General features: G+C 46.4%; 1 protein-coding gene across 4 annotated transcripts in view; it reads right to left on the bottom strand.

The window, feature by feature from the left end:
* PRPF40A (pre-mRNA processing factor 40A) overlaps nt 1-20,984 on the bottom strand; it is an 879,874-nt gene that overhangs the window by 633,074 nt on the left and 225,816 nt on the right. For all 4 annotated transcript variants that reach the window (XM_078681728.1, XM_078681731.1, XM_078681729.1 and 1 more), the window contains exon 13: nt 9,058-9,122. In XM_078681728.1, coding sequence (XP_078537854.1) covers nt 9,058-9,122 — 65 coding nt within the window. The remainder of the gene's footprint in view (nt 1-9,057; nt 9,123-20,984) is intronic.

Raw genomic sequence — 20,984 nt, 5'->3', positions numbered from 1 at the left:
CAAGATCTCCTGTCCAGTCCTCTTGAGACTGACACTCTCTGGTCAGAGGGTCCTCAGACCCCTCCCAGTCCTCTTCATCACCCATCTCCTGAAACTCAGGGTTCTCAACTAATGGGGCCTGATCATAAAAGTGAAATTCACCAAACGACGTCTGGAGCGGCGCCCATCGGGGCCGTCCCGACGGCTGAACAGGAATGAAGGCAGGACCGGGGACGGCGCCGCCAGAGGACGGCGCCGGAGGCGACACCGGAGGGTCCGACGCCGGGAAGATCGTAAGATCCACTGGCGACGAACCAGATCCCGAAGGAGGTCCAGCGGCGTCGGGCCCGAAGGCGCCAGTGGCGCCGGAACAACTGAACCCCCCGGTGCCGGGCCCGAAGGCGCCGGCGGCGTCGGGATAGTGGGGGCCTGCGGCGCCGGGCCCGAAGGCGTCGGCGGCGTTAGGGCCGAAGCACCCGACGGCGTCGGAGCCGCCGACCCGCTAGGGCCCCCAGACGGGTCCACTGGGCCCGGAGGCGCCGCGGAGCCCGTCGGAGGAGAGAGTTTCCTCATGGCCATGAGGAAGCGCTCGATCTCCTCCTGCGACGCGTGTAGCCCAGGGACCGGAGGGTGTGGAGCTGCACGTGGCGCCCGCGACTCCGACGGAGCCGCGTGGGTGGTGTCACCTGAACCCCCGGCCGCATCGTGCGAGCGTCGGGGGGGGGGGGGGGGTGGTGGGGGAGTCCGAAGAGCGATGACGCCGCTTGGACTTCTTGTGCCTCTTACCTGACGACGACTTCGACCCAGAGGAGTGCGGCCTACTCTCGGAGCTGTGGTGGCTCCGAGCCCGCGACCTGTCCCTCGACCTCCCGTGGGACCGGGACATCTCGCGGCGCGGGACCGACTGCCGGAGTTCGAGTCGCCTGCGGGACCGCTCCCGCCTGGCTTTCGAAGAGAGGGCCCGGCAGTCGGAGCAGGCCTTGTCATCGTGGTCGACGCCCAAACAAGATAAACACACCCGGTGAGGATCCGTAACCGACATCAGGCGGTCGCAATCGTCACAGTGCTTGAAACCGGGCATCCCTACGGCACCGCTCGGAGTCGAGAGACTTCGAGAATAATCAAAAATGATCAAAAAAGTTAGTCAAAAATTGACTAGGGTTACTGCTTTTTCCAGATCTGCGCTTACTGGCGCGGAAAAAAGAAGAACTGACGTCAGCACGCGGAGGCGGCGTCTAAGTACTCTGACAACGTCATCACGGCGCCCACGACGCCGACGACTGACGCGGAGCCGCAGACGACGCCTACCGACGCACAAGGGTACTGCTACGCAAAAGTTTCCGGATCCAGTCTGACGCCTGGGGATATTCTAAGGTAAGGAATCTAATACTAACGTGTCCCTTTCAGATCCAGCTGTAAGCAGAATCACAGACGCCGGCCTGTCCGACACAGTCCAATAAGATGGTGTGATCGACCGTGTCAAACGCGGCCGAGAGGTCCAAGAGGACCAGGGCCTGTGGGATTCCCTTATCAGCATTATCTCGGAGAGAGCCCATAACTGCAGTGATAACTGTCTCGGTGGAGTGGGCAGGACGAAACCCAGCTTGATGGGGATCCAGAGTGGTTACATGCACTTCAAGGACTTTAGCCAAGTAGGGGAGAAGGGAGATAGGCCTGCAGTTGGAGAGGGTTAAAGGATCTGTCCCCGGCTTTTTCAAGAGGGGGACGACAACTGCCTCCTTAAAAACATTAGGAACCTTGCCCTGGGACAAGGATGCATTAAGAAAGGTCAAGATGGGAGATGAGAGGACCAAAGAATTTCCTTTAGGATGTATGGGGGGCAGCAGTCCCTGGGGGAGCCGGATTTAACCCTAGTCAATAGGGCCTGTAGGGAGTGTACATCTAGAGGTGGAAAGTGGTCGAAGGAGCAGGAACTAGAGATGGGTGCCGGGGATACGTTTGTTGAGGTAAAACAGAGTGGTGATGTTGGCTGTTTGGATCAGGACAGTCCTCTTGCAAATGTGTTTCTGAAACACTTTCAATGCTAGGAAGACTGTTTTAATTTCCAACTAATTGAAGTGTTTTACGGAGTCGAGGGCGTTTCACTGGCCTCGTATTTTCAGTTATAGGAAATTCACTCCCCATCCATTGAGGGGTGCGTCTGTAGTGCTTGTCACAGAAGGAGTTGGATTTTTGAAGGTTCTGCCTTGTGTTGTGTTGTTGGATGCCCACCATTGTATTTCTCCTTGCAGTCTGTGTGTAAAAACCACTAGATCCTCCCAACTCTGTGGCCTGTAACCAGTGGTTGGAAAGCCATTCCTGGAAGTGGCGCATATGTAGGCAGGCATGAGGAATGAGTGGGATGCATGACGCCATCATGCCCATGAGCTTCATGACCTTCCAGTCAGAAATTGACCCTTCTGGTAGAGGGAAGTTTCGTGTTTGATGGCTTATATTCTCCTTTGTGTAGTGTAAGCCCATGCGAGTTTTAAGTTGAGTCTTGAACCTAAGAAAGTATTTTCTCTTTCTGGATTTGTGAAGGGATTTTTTGTGATTTATTGAAGATCCCAATCCCTGGAGCGTGTGGATTGCTGTTTGAACATGGCTGAGACAATTTTCTTTTGTTTCTGCTCTTATAAGGCAGTCGTCTAGGTAAGGGTAGACATGTATTCCATCTTTTCGCAGGTGGGCTGCAACTGCGGCGAGGCACTTGGTGAAGACAAGTGGTGCTGATTTTATTTCGAAAGGGAGAACCTTGAACTGGAAGTGTTCCTTTGTGTAGGAACCAGAGATATTTTCTGTGGTTTTTGTTCAAGGGGATGTGTAAATAGGCGTCCTTGAGATCTATTGTTGCCATGTAATCTTCCTTTTGTTTTTGTGGTATTATTTCTTGGAGTGTAGCCATGTTGAAATGCTGCGTCAAAATGAACTTATTTATGAACCTTAGGTCCAGGATTGGTCTTAGTGATAGGTCCTTTGAAAAGTTCTTGCCTTGGTACAACTTATATTGCTTGTTGTTGAAGAAGCTCCTTTATTTCTGAATTTAACTGTATAAGTTCTGATTTGAGGATTTTTTATCCTTGGTGGAGTTTGTTGGTGGCGTTTAATAGTTCTATGCAATCCCGTATTTTACCAAATGTAATATCCAATTGTCTGTGGTGATTTTTTGGCACCGTTGTAGGTATTGTGATATTACACCTCCCGCTGGTGTTGTGTGTGGGTCCTTTCCTGTGCAGGAGTCAATTTGAGCAGATTCCTCTTCCTCTAGAGGGCTGGCCTCTGCCTCTTCCTCAAAAGGACTGCTTGGCTGTTGCCAGCTTTGGTATCCTGTTTGTTGGTTTGATTGTTGACCATTCCCTGGTTATGTTCAGTTATTATAATTTATAACGTGCACAGATACTCATGAGTGTCCCGGCGCGGAGCCACAGGTGAGAGAGAAGAAAGGGGACTGAAAGGAAGGAGGAGAGAAAAGCCAAATTAGGCAAACAAGTGGGTCTTCAGTTTCCGTTTAAACAGTGCTGTGTCCTGGATGGGGCGAAGTTCAAGAGGGAGTGCGTTCCAGGCCAAGCTGGCCTTCACAGTAAAGGAGCTACCTCCAAGCCGCGGAATCTTGTAACTAGGAACTCGGGCCAAGCGAAGGGACAGAGCGAAGAGCACGTGCAGGAAGATAAAAGGAAAAGCGTCTCTGCAGGTATACAGGGCCAAGCTTATGAAGGGCAAGGTGGGCCAAAACCAGAACTTTAAACCGGACTCTGTGCGCCACAGGGAGCCAGTGGAGAGAATGCAAATGATGTTGTACATTGATCCTAGACGAGATGCCTAACAGCAGTCTAGCCGCTGTATTCTGCACGACCTGGAGTCGCTTTAACAAATAGGCCGGGATGCCTATGTAAAGAGCGTTCGCATAATCCAAGTGAGACAAAATCAAGGCGCAGATTACCGTCTCTTTCGCTGCTTGCGGAAGCAGTTAGAAGAAACTCCTCAGGGTTTTAAAGAGACCAAAGCAACAACCAGTCAGTTTGTTAATGTGTGTTGAAAAAGAAAGGGACTCATCGAACCACACCCCCAAATTGTTAGCAGGCTGGCCCGTGGAGGATGGCAGCACGGAGTCTGGAGGCCACAAGAGTTGGCGAAAGTTAGATGGAAATTTGCCAAAGAGCAGAATCTCTGATTTTTGTTCGTTGCATTTCAGCTGGGCATCCGCCAGCCAGCTGAAAACTGCAGCGAGACAGTGCTGAGCCGTTGTAACAGAAAGCGAGATCTTATCCCAGGTAAAAAGCAACTGTGTCATCGGCATAGGCCATAACCTTAGCCCCTAACTCTTCAGCCAAATATATCAGAGGTGTGATATAGATATTGAAGAGGAGAGGGCTAAGGACGGAGCCCTGTGGAACCCCGGTCGTGACTGGTTGAGGAGGGGAAGAACACGGGGGAAGCCAAATCTGCTCGATACGGCCTTCCAGGAAGGACTTAAGCCATGCCCACACTGTGCCGAGACACCAATCCCTGCTAACCGAGCCAGGAGAAGGTCATGCGGCACAGTTGTTGATGGTACATCACTGTCCTTGAACAAAGGCTCCTCTTACTGTGGGGTTTCTTCCATTAAACCCTCCTCTTTTGAAGGTACACCTTGTTGCAGGGCCCCCATCGCTCTTGCTGTTTCATTGTCTTTTTAGGTCTCGCCTAGGCAGCTCTCATGCGTTGCTCTAGGAGAGGACTGTGAGAGGGGGACCCACGGGGAACGGCAATACACGGGACTACCAAGACCAGAATTCCCCGCATGCCAAAGACGGAGCTGTGGACAGTCAGGCCTAAGGAAAGAAATACCTACCTTTCCTGTTTCTCCGCAGCGGGGTCTGGAGTCAGGAGGAGGAGTTGATCCCGGAAGCAGTACGGTTCCACCAGTAAAAGCGGAAACGACCCAGGAAGAAACGTCTTGGACCATCAGGAGGGAGGAGCCGGGGAAGCGAAACGAAGCGTGGAGCAGGACGCCAAGATCGAAAACGCGATACGGAGCCGAACGCCAGGAGTGTGGTCAGCGGCTCAAACGGTGGAGTGGGGAAAGAGTCTGACGAGCCCTGGACAGAGGAATGGTGGTGTCCACCAGAGGAGGCTGGAGAAAGGGCCGCAACTCCGGAGAGTTGCGGCTGAGCCGGTGTGTGACGCCGGTCCTGGGGAAAGCGGGTGGGGACTATTGAGGGAGGTGGGAGGACTGTTGAGGGAGGTGGGAGGACTGTTGAGGGAGGTGGGGAAAGAGGGGTACACGGCCAATGTTTGTTAGTAAACGCTCACCAAACCAGCCATCTCCCCTGTGTTAGTAGCCTCACGATCCCCCCCCATACCCTCATCTACCCCTTGAATCTCTTTTGTTACGAAATTCTTTTAATTTTAATATCACCCCAACCACGGCTTCTTCACTTCTTTAGGCACTACCGGGTGTAGGCGACAGGTTAAAAGTGTGACCCAGTAATCTGACAGGCTCCATTTTCTCACCTTTTGTTGAGCCTCCAGGTGAAGCTAACGCCACAGATACAACACCACCCTGCCAACTCTATCACACACCAGAAGAGGGAAAAGCAACGCTGGCAGCTTCAACCTCTAACCCTGAGAGCGAGAAGACCCAACCAGAGGCAGAGACTTACGATCCTATAGTTAAACCCAAAACTGTGTCACGTGAGAATAAAGAAACTACTGTTCGACAATATATTGCCTCCTCGTCTGTATATCCGCCCTGCCCTCCCACAATGACCTTTGGAAACTGGTCAGCTCTTTTCAAGCACTCGTGCTTGTGCCGGCATCCACCTTGCGGTAGCGAGCAGCGGAGCGCGTGCTAATTGAAAACAGATGGCGCACACGCCGCTACTAAATCCCGCAAAGTGGATTCCAGCAAGAGTGCTTGAAAATAGCTGTTCCCTTCTCAACTGCTTGTCTTGCCGTCGATTTCTCTTCGAGAAGACTTTGACAGAAGTTACACAATTGAACAAGGTGTGTTTGAAACTATTTAAATATGCAAATCATATTACACCCAGAAAGCGCCGGAGGAATGTTAACTGGTGAGTTTGCATACATGTAAATCCATCGTTATGTTTGGGTTTCGATCCCTAAATTTAATGATATTGTACAGTGAGTGCATGGTAGTCTGCTCATAAAACTGGAGATGTGGATGATAACCACGCACTCCTGTAAATGAACTAATTCCTCACGCAGACCACGGCGCAGAATGTTTTCCTCTCTGGAGTTTATGAAGTAGTAGCTATCTGTTTTTGCCCTTCCCGGGGCTTCTGTTGCAGTAGTTCCCCACTCCGACATACCGGGCCCTTGAGAGCCAGTGTTGCGGGACTGCAGACCTCACGCCTGTACATATTTCAGGCACCTAGCATACAGGTGAAATCATTCCCATCTGCAGCCTGCACGAGATGCAATCATTCCCCGCATTCCTGCCAGCAGACCACAGCCTTTACCAGGCATTCCTGGCGGCAGACCCCGGCGCACGCGAGCTACTTCTGTCGCCTTCGAGGACCTTCGACTCACTCTCGTCAGCCGGCTCCGAATTAAACTCCTCAAACAACCAGCTCCAGCTGTCTGAATAACTGATTTCACTGGAAGTAAGCTCCCCATTCCCATTGTCCGTAGCTTCCCAAGCAGGCAGCAGCCTCTGGCAGGAAACGCACTTGTGGGATCCTCCCTCGAGCTCCTGGGGTCTGTGGGAGCAACACCACTTACCAGCAGTGCGTGATAATAACACACACTATTAAAGGCCTAAACACCTCCCCATGTTGCTTGCTCCCACCCACACTTCCATTGATGTACTTCTTGTTGTTTATCCTAGCCATACCCCTTACAATTTCTGTCGTCTGTGTTGCCCCCAGGCCCTGCTTCCTCAACCCAACCTCTGTTGACTGTCTCTCTCCCGCCTCCTTTGTTGCGCCATGTTGCAGACGGATCAGTACTCCCTCTGTGATAAACGAAAAACAAGTATTGGCATAGCCAATAGGTCTCACCTTTGGGACCTTATAGTTATTAAGTTATGCAGCACAATATCCGTGGTGCAACATCAACTGTTTCATGGCTAAACACTTTTAAGTTCCCAAAGATGAGACCTATTTGGCTATACCAATGCTTGTTTAATCTGCTAGAGAGATTCATCCACTTCCTTTCCAAACAGTGCCTCCCCTGTAAATGGTCTGTTAATGATGGAGGTTTGTACCTCTTATTTAAAACCGGATATTCTAAGCCAGGTATGCCTTCTTAGTGTAGTGCCTCTGCACACCTGTCTGCTGCGTCGAGTGCTGATTTAAGGCATGTGTTTGCAATGTTTTTTTCTTCTTAGACAATAGCTAATACCCTTTTCTTGTCTTCTTCCGGGAGCTTGTTGAGGAGCTCCTCAATGTCATCCCATTGTTGGTGTCCGTACCTGTTCAGCAGGGCATTAGAGTTTGCGATTTGCCATTGCGTCAATGCCTCTAGCCATCCGTTTGCTTTCCTTCTCTGGAGGTGGTCCACTGTTCGAGATTGCATTCGCTCTTCTCTTGGTGGTGGTGACGATGATTGAGTCAGGTGCTACATTTCCCTGGATATACTTTGGGTCCATGGAAGAAGGCTTGTACTTTTTTTTCGAACCTTGGAGTTACCTCCCTGTTTGAGGCTGGCTCTTTGAAGGCTTCTTTGCCTTTATCCAGAATCCTTGGTAGCATTGGTAGGTATTGTGTCTACTTGTTGGCTGGTGCTGGTGTTTCTAAGAAGAAGCATGTGTCCCGTTTTTACGCTTCGAGGAAGACCCCGAAAGCGTCAGCTGCTCTCTTTACTGGGGTGTTGCAGAAGGCTATGTCATCTGGTGGGGAAGCCTTCGAGGGATAACAGCATATATCCTCCTCTGAGCTTTCTGTGTCAAGGTCATTCCATTGGTCCTCGAAAGTTTCAGAGGCTTCTTCCTCTTCGAAAGCGTCGATGTATTCTTCAGGGTATTCATCTCATGGTTCTGGAGTTGGAGGCGACTAGAAGATATCCTCTACTTCCCCTTCGGCGTCTTACACCCCTTCTGTGTCGACATTGTCCGCATCAGCTACGGGGATCTTCGGAATATGGAATTCCTTAAGTGAGTGAACTGTGGAGGCACTCTGGCAGAATTTGAATGGGATTTTTTCCATGGCCCCTACCTCGCCATTTGCTGAACCTTGATGTCTTCGGTATTAGGGATGTTATTCTCAGAGTGAAACTGTGCAATCCAGTTGCAATGTTGATGTTCGATGCTGGCTTTCTATTCGAAATAGAGCTCTTTCGGAGATCTTCCGGAAAATTTCAGAGCGTCCCGTCTTGCTTCCAGACCCAATGGTGGAAAAAAGTATCTGAAGATGGCTACCACTCACAATAACCTCCAGGGCGCAGCCTGAGGTCACACAAGGTACATACTTGGCACCAAATGGTGGTCGACGACACCCAGAAGAAAAGAAAAAAAAGGACTATTCCGGACTCGACCACTAGATGGTGAAATAGTGCACAGCATGTGAATCCAGAAAAGGATTCACGCTGTAAAACACCCTTACCACCTAACACTACCCCACCGTAAACCCTAAAATTACCTCTACCCACCCTTAATCCTAAAATCCCCCTTACCTAACCCCTTTAAAAACAAAAACAAAATCTAAATATAGGTTACACTTACCTGTGATATCCTTACATTTTCGTTGTAAAGGCATATGCGTAGTAAATGCATGCGCGTGGTAAAGGCATATGCGCGGTAAAGGCATATGCGTGGTAATAGTTTCCCTTCCAAAGTCATGTCAGTTACTATCATCACAATATGAATATTATTTTAACAAGTCAAACAGTAGAAATTTTCTATTTTTAGCTTTCAGACCAGGTCAGCACAAATGTAAATTCAGAGTGTTATCCATCCAGTTTTAAAGAGATTCATACTCTAAACAAATGAATATCCAGCAAAAAATGTTCCCCATCGTGCCATGGAAAATATCTCCAAGCTAACTGTTTAAAGGACTAACATCTGGAAGACAATACTACAAGATATTAATTATTGCCATGGTTTGGTATCAGGCCCACTAAAGAGTAGAAAAGCAATACCTGTATCGGGGGTCATTAATGATCATTTTCATTGCTTGTTCCCAGGTGGCATTGGATGGTACACGCTGTGAACATAGATAACATTGGATTTTATATTAAAACTCAAATAGAGATAACTAAATTGCTTGAATTTTAATGTTTCAAAAAACTGTTTAACAATGCAAATGTAATAGTTTGCATCACTGACATTTTACAAAACAATACTTCCTAGCTAGAAACTGCAAAGAAGTTTTTCCTTTTCAAGGTGATACCACTAGAAAGCTTGGTGATAAACAGATAGCGAAAAAACAGGAGATGAAAACGTGATGTACAAGAGCAAACAAATATGAAAGATAATGTGACAAAGATGGGGGAAAAACAGATCAATGCAAAAAAAAAAAAAAAACTCTGAGCGTGTGTGTATGTATGCGTCTGTAAGGCGAGAACCAACAGGATGTCCCGATTCAAAATTGGACTATTTTTGACTGTGTACTTATGAAGCTAGTGAAATTCTGTTTATTCAGACCGGAGTATATATTCCGTTCTTGGTTCGTAGCAGAGGGGGGTGGTTCGAGGGGGGAGGGGCTGAAACACGTTGCCTCATCGTCTGGATTAATGAGAAAAATTGGGAGATGGGGGAAGGTTAGCGTTCTAGATGGGAAACACTTTCCTAAGATGCCGAAAGTCACACAAAGATTCAGCACGGATAGCTCATTCACTTTCAATCCTGCACAGAGAAAGTCTTATATATGGTCACTCAACGTAGACGCCGAGCTTGGTAAACCAACTGTTTGACGATATCGGTCTAATCCACAGGGAGGTTCGGAGTGGCGGTCTCACCAGCCAAGCAGTGAGGAGTAAATTGTCAGACTGGTCCCCTGAACTCAGAATGCAGACTGACTGTAGAAGCACAACAGTCCAACGCGATTGTGCACACAATGCAGGAGAGGCGAGTTTGCAATATTTACACAAACTGTTGAGGATTTGAAATGATGACTGCCAAAAGCTGCAGTTTTGCCAGCAACCCGTTTGGTGCCTCGAATCTGCAGCGGGTCATCTGATGAGATAAAGAATCTTGGTAAGGCTGGTATGAAAGCAAAGCTGCCACGGAGGTTAGTGTTTGTTACTGCTTTCGCACTCTATTGCCAAGACCATATAACTGTCACTTGCAGCAAAAGTGCGTGATCCCCCCCTCAATAATCACAAGACATAAACCAACTGTACATTTTCCTTCCTGTGAGCCCTGGCATGGCCAGCACCACAAGCCTCACCTCCTTCCTGTCAAACCCTTGTGGACTATTCCTGCCATAATAGAAGCCATGACCAGAACTGGGACGTTTCTGGCACGATTGTGTCTATCCCTGGCATTATGATGGTGCTGTTCCATTGGAGCACATTCTTTATAAATGGTGTAGTCTTGACATAATTATGCTATTCTTGGCGCCCTATATTATAGTGGTGTAGAAATTGGTGCACCCTAGAACTGGCAACCTATACTGCAGGCTTAAAAGTTCTAATCAGTGCTGACCGCTTTAACAAAATCAAATGGCAAAGGGAGGTCTGAGTATCCTTAGTAAGCATGGGCATGGCAACACTCTGGTAAAATCCCTCATGTGCCCCCTTCCCTTCTAATGAGATCCTGAAAGAGAAATATTGTGATCTGGTGATCAACAACACTTACATATATGGTGATACGTCCTCCCTTATGGGCAGATTCATGGAATTTAAACCATTCCGCGCCTGGAACAGTTTTGGGAAACCGTAACAAAACCACATGATGGGAAACTATATTTCCAGATCAGGGTAGGCTCATTACCAGTTAAGTCCTATACAGCAAAATGGGTCACAGACGGCGATGGAGCATGCCTAAAGTCCCTGGCCCATTTGTTGTTTGGCTGCCCCGCACATGATGGCCCATGCCAATGGTGACTGACGCCAATTTGTAGGACATTGGGTACCAGAAGGAATGAAGACTCACAAATAATACTGCGCACAAACACCTCAGCCCCTATTGTCATTGCAGTCGCGAAATTTCTGGGATGGTCCTGGGCTATTAGATCAAAGGCACTCCATGCGCTTTGAAGGGTTTATTAGCCAATTTTAACCTGAAGCGGTACACATGTAACATGTGAACAGGTTTTATTGCCTGTGATTTTTCTCTGTATCCTAGTACCAATTTACGTAATGAATTTTAATTGATTTTGTGTTTTAGTATTTCATAGTTCTGAACCATTTTATCTTTCACCAATCCATCTTAAGATCCGACATAAAATTATGGTTTTAAAACGTGTATATGTATTGTGTTTTATGGAGTATGTACTGTATGGAGAGTACTTTTATGACTTGTACATCGAATAAAGCTTATTGGACGGGATTAGCTATTCTTGGCATAACAATGGGTGGGGGAGTCAGTCTTGCTGCTATTCGTGATATTTGATGTTACTGAACAGGCATCAAAGTCAAAACCGGTTTATGTGTGGCAGTAGTGTATGAAAGCACAAATAAAAGTGGATTTTCAGGAAATACTGGAATTTGTTCTTTACAAAAAGGGACAGTTTAATCCATACCTATACTTGAATACCAGTACAGAAAAAAACAGCATCAGTAAAATTCAAATAGATAACCTTATATGATGTACCAATTAACCATCAACATCCAATAAGAATTAAAACACTACATGGATGTAAGAGAAAAACAAAATAACGTGTACAAATTAGGGCTTCCGGGTTTTATGCGGTTTATTTTTTTAACATGTCCTATATTTATCCATGCTTACAAGTATTTATTCCTGTTTATTTTGAACTTTGCAAACTAATTAATCAATCATTTATTCACTACTCCCAGAGCATACTGGACGCCAAAGAGGCTATCTAAGATCAGCAGCCAAAAGGGGAGAAGCTGCCCCAAGTGCTGGGAAGTAGGTGCAGACAACCTACATATGTTTTGGCAGTGTACCCAACTGGAGGAATTTTGGAAGGAGACGGGTAAGACCTTATCTAAGTTGCTGGGACAACAGGTGGAGGGGAGTATTGATCGGGTTATTTTTGGGATAATTGTTTTGAATTGTAAGTTAAATAAACCCAAGCTGAGTAAAGATCAAGAGAATGTTCTCTTCATAATGATACTTCTAGCAAGAAGGGAAATCTGCATTAAATCAGTGAAAAGTGTACCTCCAACACAGAGTGTGGCTATCCTCCATACAAAGAATAAATAAACTAGACAGGAGTGGGAATACGGGTAAAAGACAAATGTTGGAGCATTTGGGAAAACTACAACCATACAAGCTAAAGAAAGGGACATACACGGCCCGGTCCAATGATTAGGCAATGCAATAAAGCTTTCAAGTGGGAACTTGGAGTAGTCAGAGTGACTAGCTCTACCGAGATCCAATTTGCGCTGGAAGGGGACAAAAAGGGGAAGAGGACATTCTCTATGCACACAATGCGTTTACCCAAGAAACCCCCCCCGACGGTTGGAACAGAAAGGAAAATTGGCCCCCAACACCTCCAACTACAAAATATTGCTAAAGGAGGACACAAAAAAACCCAAAAAAAAACATATTTCCACATTTATTTAACTGATAAATGCACACTTCTACTTTAATGTCTGTATTTGTTTCAGCATATTACAAAGCCAAACATAATAAAATAATACAACCACGTGAAATTTAGCGTCATATCACAAACAAATGTTAAGATATGAAGTTACCCAAGGAAATCTCATCCAGAATTCATGAATGAAAGCATGGGCAGACACTCAAAAGAAGCCCAAGCAACTGTATTTTTGTACTTATACAATACCCGGTCAGTGGGCATCAACTACATTATTTCACAATCTGCTTATTTGCAGCTATCAAGGTAAGAGACCGGAGGTTATTTTTTTTAAAATTTATTTTGAAAGTTTTATGTAGTGCAAACAAGATCTTTGCAGATATCAGAGCGCTTTACAGAAAAAAAGGGGGTAGGAAAAGAAGAGTGTGATTAACAGACTTTTGAGCACAGAATAGTTGTAGGTAAGAAATAAGTAGCAAAATAGGGTAGGTACATGAAGGAGCATAGTCAATCAGATAAACTAATAGTACAAATAGACAATCAGATAAACAAATAGTACAAATAGGTGCAGAGTCTCAAATAGATCCAAAGTAAAAGTTCAGGTGAATTTAGCCATGAGGATAGCTTTTACTTCTTTCTTAAAAAATGCAGTGGAGGAGATAAGCCTGGTTTCTGGAGGGAGTGTATTCCAGATCCTGGGTGCCAGGATCTGGAATACACATTTTATTCCACAGATCTAAGACCACCAATACACTCTAGTGAACGAATAAATAACAAACGATTTATATATAATTGGGAATAAACAACCAAATCAATGTATTCTACCTATTCCCGTTACTATATTTTAAACCTGCTGACATCCTATAACATGACTCATCGTCCAGTACTTGATAAGCCACACGCAACAACCATGAGCATAGACCACTATAATCTATGCACCATTCTTTGTTGACCCAATCCTATTTTTACACCCAGTTTGCACAATGCAAGCTTCTCAACAAATTGGGCTCAACGCTAGAAACTATAGATTTCCTGACTTCTATCCTTCATCGTATTTACTTCATCTAATAAATCACTTTCCTAGCTCAAAGGTAATATACGGATGCCAGAACAGGGCACAGGCTTTCAGCCACTCCATATAACTTAGTGAAATTAGTTGTACCCCTGTTTAACAGTTCATTGCCTTGTACATGTATTTAAAGTATCTCAGATTTCCTTGTGGGCCAGGTCAGGTTCAAACCATAAATATTATAAGCACATGAAATTGTAACCTTTTGACACTAACTGCGCCAAGAACTGCTGCCTATGTAAGAAATCAGGATGATGGAACTCCATCCGCTTCCCTAATTCCTCAAGTTCACTTTTGTCTATGGATAAAAAACAAAATGGGTCTACTGATCGTAAAACTATTCTAAACCATGTTCACCTTTTATCATTTTTAGAAAAGATCAGATGCAGAGCTAAATGTTTTGTGATGCTTTCAAAAGCAAAGACCTCCTAAATAAGTATTATTCACTTGAGCAGAATGGCACTAACAAATTAAAATGTTGACATTTTAATGACAATTCATTAAGGGGTTTAAAGGCTGTTGAGCTTGGTTACTAGGTACTAGAGGTCACTTACTGCTAGAACTTGTTTCTGTCCAATACGTGGGCATTTCATCATCAATATCATTAATGATTGTTTTAATTTCACTTGCTTTCTAGTTGTCTGAGGCCCAAGAATGTAAGACTGGATTGATCTGTTGGTTTTCAGATTCTGTAAGCCATATGTAAATTGAGATGTAGCATTTCTGTATGAATGTATAAGATGTGTCAAGCTCTGCTCCGACATACACAAGTTGAGGTTCTCTTGACCGAGGGTCCTTCAGGAAGGGTAGAAAAATTAGAAGCAGAGAACTAAGGGGCTAATTATAATTTCGGTGGGTGACACCGACAGCACAACTGTATCGGACCCATTGACATCTGCCCCTACGGTTCACAAGCTGCATAACGATGCGGCGGGCGGAGAGGCCGTTTGCAGTGCTTCCGACAGGCTGGGTCAGAAAAACACCATAAAACCCTAATGACTGCAGCTCCGCCATAGGGGTAATGTCAATTTCCGACAGTAGCGATACGCGAAGCTACGCAAAGTGCACTACGCGAGCTACGCATAGCACTACGCGAACTGCGTAGTAGCCTGTTCGCACTGTGCAATGATTGCACAGTGCAGACAAGCATCCGGCACTGTGCAATCATTGAAAACGGCATCTTGCACTTTGTGAGCTGTAGTTTTCTGCCGCTCAAGTAGATTTTTACTTGAGCTGCAACTTTCGACGCGGACTGGTAGTTTCTCATCGCGAGCGGTCGCGAGCATACGTGACCACTCGCAATGAGAAACCTGACCACCTCGCGTTGAGAATCTCGCCGGGAGGTTTATTTTCCATGCTCGCGATCAGCAACTTGATGTTGCTGATTGCAAACGAGGAAAAAGTCTCGCCGGGATGTCATTTTGCTTGCTTGCGGTCGCCAAACTTGACGTTGAGGACCGCGAGCAAGCACAAAATTGACAGCGACACTACGCTACGCGTGTTTGCACTGTGCTACGTGCAATTCGCGTAGTGCGAAGTAGGGGAAACTTTGCAAACTACGAGCGCGTAGCGCAGTGCTTTACCCAGGACTACTTTCAAACATGGAAAGTCTGTTGGAAAATGACGCTGGGGGCCCCTAGCAGGGCCTCTTTCCCTCCTGGCCTTCATCTATAGTGCCCCCTTAAACATCACGCACCATTTACAAACCTCCATTTTGCTATGGCAGCTTGTGCTGAGGGCCTTACCCGCCCGCCGCAAAAAGCTACCATAGCAAAAGGATAATATTACTTACCCAGTAAGCATCTGTTCTTGGCATATAGAGCTGTAGATTCACATGATGTGCATAGCTTGCCATCTAGTATTGGGTCCGGATGTTTGCACTTTGTTTTCTTTGAAGAAGTTTTTTCCAGTCACGAGGTAGACGACGACTCCTTTCGGTGATAGTGCGCATGGGCATCGATGCCATTGTTAGATTGTTTTCCCGCAGAGGGTGAGAATGGAGTAATAGTAAAGAATAGAGATGCCTATGCATATGTATGTACATTAACATAGAATTACAGTAGTTACAGATATCCGGGGAGGTGGGTGGGAGCATGTGAATCAACAGCTATACATGTCAAGAACAGATGCTTACTGGGTAAGTAACATTATCTGTTCAAGGCATGTGAGCTGTAGGTCACATGCTGTGCACAGACTATATAGCAGTATCCTCCCAAAGCGGTGGCTAACCTGTAGCGGTTGGAGTAGTCGGAAATAGTTTTTTAAGTACTGCTTGGCCCACATTGGCTTGTTGTCTCTCTAACACATCTACACAATAGTGTTTAGTGAATGTGTGTGCTGTAGACCATGTTGCAGCTTTGCAAATGTAAACTATGGGAATGTTTCCCAAGAAAGCCATAGTGGTCCCTAGCATACGAGTGGAATGTGCCCTAGGAGGGACAGTTAGAGTTCTCTTTGCTTTCACATAGCAAGTTTGAATGCACTGAACAATCTACCTTGCAATACCTGATTTGGAGATAGGATTGCCCTTGTATGGTGGTGCTTAAGCAACAAAAAGTGGTTTTCTTTCAATGTAGTACAAAAGAGCTCTTCTGACATCTGAGGTGTCTAGAGCTCGTTCTGCAACTGAATTAAGTTGAGGGAAGAATATAGGTAATCCTACCAACTGATTTATGTTAAATGCAGATACTACCTTAGGTAAAAATTTGGGGTTCGTACGAAGAACCACTCTGTCTCTGTGTAGTTGGAAAAAGGGTTCTTGTATGGGTAATGCCTTTAGGTCACTCACTCTCCCTAATGAAGTGATTGCAATGAGGAAAGCGGGTTTTCAAGAGAGGCACTGTGGTTTGCGTTTGTGCATGGGCTCAAAAGGTGGGCCCATTATTCTTGTGGGGACTATGTTAAAATTCAACACTGGAGCAGATGGGAGTGTTGGCGGTACGACTCTTTTTAGTCTTTCATGAAAGTTTTGATTACGGGTACTCTAAACATCCACAAATGCTGTCTATTTTGCAGGTATGCAGCTAATGCCACCAGGTTTAGTCTAATGGAGGTGTAAGCCTACGCTGACTGTTGCAAGTGTAAGATAGCAGATGATGTTTTGTATGGAAGCATCAAGAGGGTTGATATGATTGTTACCACAATAAATAACAAATTGCTTCCACTTAGCTGCATAACAGACCATTGTGGTAGTCCTTCTAGCCTCCCTAATGATAGTCGTACATTCTGGTGGGAGGTTCAAGTAACCAAACTATAAGACTTCAGGCGGCAGATCACGAGTTTAAACTGTTTGGGATCTGGGTGTTTGATTTCTCCATGGCTCTGTGTGAGGAGACTGAAGGGTAAATGCAGCTTTTGATGCAGAACCAGAGATAGCTCCAACAGGGTTGTGAACCAAGGTTGACGAGCCTATGTGGGAGCTACCAGGATTAATGTGAGATGTTTGCCAGAGCTTCTGAACCACTAACGGAATGAGTGGGAGAGGCAGAAAAGCGTAGTCAAATATCCCTGACCAGTTCATCCGTAGTGCATTGCCCTTGGATTTGGGGTGTGGGTACCTGGAGGCAAAGCTTCTGCATTTTGCATTTTGGTGTGTGGCGAACAGGTCTATGTGAGGGACTACCAAACTTTGAAAGTATGGGAGGAGAACCTGAGTGTGAAGTTCTCATTTGTGTATTTGCTGCTCTGTCTGCTGAGGAGATCAGCAATTTTGTTGTTCACTCCTGCGAGGTGTTCTGCTAGGAGATAAAGTTTGTGGTGAATGGCTCACTTCCAGATGTATAGGGCTAAGTGTGACAGTTGGAGAGTGCGCCCCCCTGTTTTTGTATGCAATACATAGCGGTCATGTTGTCTGTACGAACCAAGACAACCTTGCCCTCCAAGTGAGTCTGTAACACCTTGAGGGCTAGAAAGATTGCAAGCAACTCTAAATGATTGATGTGTAGCACCTTCTGCTGTTGACTCCACAGGCCTTGCACTGTGTGTTGGAGAGGAGATCCCCAACCAGTGAGGGACGTGTCTGCTGTCAGTACTATCTGTGGAAGCGGGTCTATGAAAGGCTGTCCTGGTGACAAATTTTGTGTGTTCCACCACCGTAGAGAGCGATGGTTTTGGCAGCTTACCAACACTAGATCGGTTAACAGACCCTGTGACTGGTTTCACTGACTGGCTAAGCATTCTTGAAGAGGGCGCATGTGCAGCCTGGCATCTGGGAAGATTATGATGCAAGATGCCATCTTTCCCAGCAGTTGCATTTAAACCTGAGTTGGAAGCCAATGATTGGGTTAAAAACTGGAGAACTGAAACCTGAATGTTGCGAATTCTGGCTGTGCTGGGAAACACCAGAGCTTTTTGTGTATCTAGCGTGGCTCCTAAGTAGTCCTGAGTATTGACTGGTTGGAGATGTGATTTTATCAGATTAATTGTGAACCCTAGTTGATGTAGTAACTGAATTGTTCTGAAAGTGTGCTGAAGATATTGCTGGTACGTACTGGCTTTGATGAGCCAGTCCACGTATGGGAAGACATGGATGCTCGGTCTTCTCAGGTGAGCAGCTACTACCACCAGACACTTTGTGAAGACTATGGAGGCAGTGGTGACTCCCAACGGGAGTACCTTGAACTGAAAGTGTTGACCCGCTACCACAAACTTGAGGAATTTGTAATGAGCAAGGTGGATTGGAATATGAAAATAGGCGTCTTAAATCTAGATTAGACAGAAAGTCGCCTTTCTGCAGAAGAGGTAGTACTTGTTGCAGTGTTAACATGTGGAAATGATCTGACTGAATGTAAAGATTGAATTCTCAGATCTAATATTGGTCTGAAAGAACCATCTTTTTTGGGTATTAGGAAGTAAAAAGAGTACACGCCCAACCCGTGATGTTGTGGTGGTACATGCTCTATAGCCTCTTTTAGAAGGAGACTGCACCGCTTGTTTGAGGAGGCGTAGGTGATCTGGTGAAAGCTTGAGCGACTTTGGTGGGAAGTTTGGAGGAGTGTTGATGAACGCCAGGCAGTAACAGAAAGGATAATTTGTAGTACCCAATTGTATGTTATTGTCTGCCAGATTGGTAGAAAATCTGAAAGTCTTCCCCCGACAAGTGTTAAGTGGTCGGGGGGGGGGGGGGGGAGGGGGGGGGGGGGTTGGGAGTGTAAGCAAGTCACAGTTTTGCATTGGAGGGGGAGGTGGTTGTGTTTGAACTCCTACCCCTGCCTTTGCCGTTTTTACCTCTGTAACCCCCTTTGAAGTAAGCCCTAGAGGGAGAGGGTTTGTTTATTACCCTTGTAGGTGGAGGTGGTGTCTTCAGGGTAGACAGAACGCCAAAAGGAACCACAGCTTTGTGTTGACTGAAGGACTCCCATGGATTTGGCCACTTCAGTGTCTTTCTTCATCTTTTGTAGTGAAAAATCAACCACAGGGCCACATAGGTGTTCCTTATCAAAGGGTGTATTTAACATGGACGCTTGAACCCAGATATGGGAATCCAGGTGTGTCTCCTTAAAAGGATGCCTGGTGTTCACAGCTCTAGCAACAGTTTCTGCAGCATCTAGGGAGCATCTGATTGTGTTGTTAGAAATAAGTTGTCCTTCATACACCAGGTCTTGTGCTTTAGATCTATGTTCCTGGGGCAGAAATTGGATTAATTGTTCCATCTCGTCACAGTGAGCACGGTCGTTTCATGCTAGCAATGCCCGAGTGTTAGAGATACGCCAGAAGTTGGCTGCCACCCTTTTCCCCGAAGCATCAATAAGTTTGGATTCTTTATCCGGGGGTGGAGCATCTACTGTAGTTTGGGAGTTGGCTCTTTTCCTTGCATTGGACACAACCGTGGAGTCCAATGGTAATTGTCCCCTTATATATACTGGATCCGATGGTGCTAGCTTGTATTTATCTACCCTGGGGGTAAGAATACGAGCCCCGACACGGTTGTTGAAGAGGCCATCTACATGCCTGATCATCCCTTTGAGCATGGGTAGTGTGTGTGAGGACCTTTGCGTGCTACTAAAGGTTTCAAAGAGGAACTCCTCTTCTAGGGATTCTTTATGTAGCTGCACACCATGGTAGTTGGCAGCTCTACCCAGTAATTCAATGTAGCCTACACTGTCATCTGGTGGAGAGGGCTCGTTAGGGTACACGTGGGATCATTGACAGTGGGCGAATTGATATTGTAATCGTCCCATGAGTCTTGTAGTGGCTGATCATCCCCATTGCCATCTGCATCAGTCTGGTTGTCAGGTGTATGTGGTGGTGAACGCTCAGGTGAAATTGGTTGAAAATGAGGGGAAGGAGGTGATGGAAGAGGAAGAGGAGAGGGAAGGGGTAGTTCCAACAGTTCTCTTCTTCAAAGGAATGTGATATTCCTCTTCTGTGTCAGTCCTTCGTATTAAAGTCACGTTAGTGGTGATGTGTCCAGTCTGTGGATGAATATACAACACTTTCTGTTTCAGATCAGGTTTGTCGATCAAAGCGTCAAAACTGTGCTTTTTTGGAGATTTCGGCACATCTGACTGTTTCGGTGCCGGAGTCTTAGGCGGTGGTGTCTTCGGATGCGAAGTGTGTTTCGGTGCCCAATGGTGTGGGTCGGAGCCGGACTTGTGTTTCGACCCCGAAGGTCTCTGCTCGGAGCTCGATTTGGGGTGAGTCTTTTCAGAGCCGGAAGGCTTTTTAATAGTCTTCAGTGGGGCGTCAGAAGCGTGGTCTCGGTGCGGGCCGGGGCATGAGGCCCAAGTTGGACCAGAGCCTTCTTTTTATGTGTAGTTGGACCCTGAGATGAGGGGGATCTGTACTCGCAGTACATTGTTCATGTGGGTCGTCTTCCTCGTAATTGGAGTCGAGCTCTTAGATTGGGGTCGACTCCTGCTTCTCCTCGGTTCCCATGGCCTCCCTGGCCTCTTCGTCAGATTGTTGCCCAAAGATGAACGGAATGGAGCTTGTGTGCTGGCCCTGCATGTCGCGAAGTCGAGCCAGACGGTCGCAAAGTTTTTCTTGGAGCGCAAAGCCTGGCATGCATCGCAGTCCTGTTCTGTGTGTTCGGGAGACAAACACAGGTTACACACTTCATGCGAGTCAGTGCGCGGGTATTTCGCATGACACAGAGGGCAGAATTTAAAGTGAGTTTGTTCCATCGACTGCGGGTCGGCGCAACGCGGATAGTCCCGACAACCTTCCACGAGCTTTCTAATCGAAAGATAGCTTTATTAAGTAAATACGATACGCAATAGAATGGAAAATGCGATCGGAAACAATACCGTAGAGGGTGAGTGTATTGCACACTGAGGGAAACCGAAGGAACGGTGTCAGAGGGCAGTAATTCACGTCCGAACCCAAAG

This window comes from Lissotriton helveticus, chromosome 3_1 (assembly GCF_964261635.1).
Source record: "Lissotriton helveticus chromosome 3_1, aLisHel1.1, whole genome shotgun sequence".
NCBI lineage: Eukaryota > Metazoa > Chordata > Amphibia > Caudata > Salamandridae > Lissotriton > Lissotriton helveticus.
This window is presented reverse-complemented; position numbering and strand designations above follow the sequence as displayed.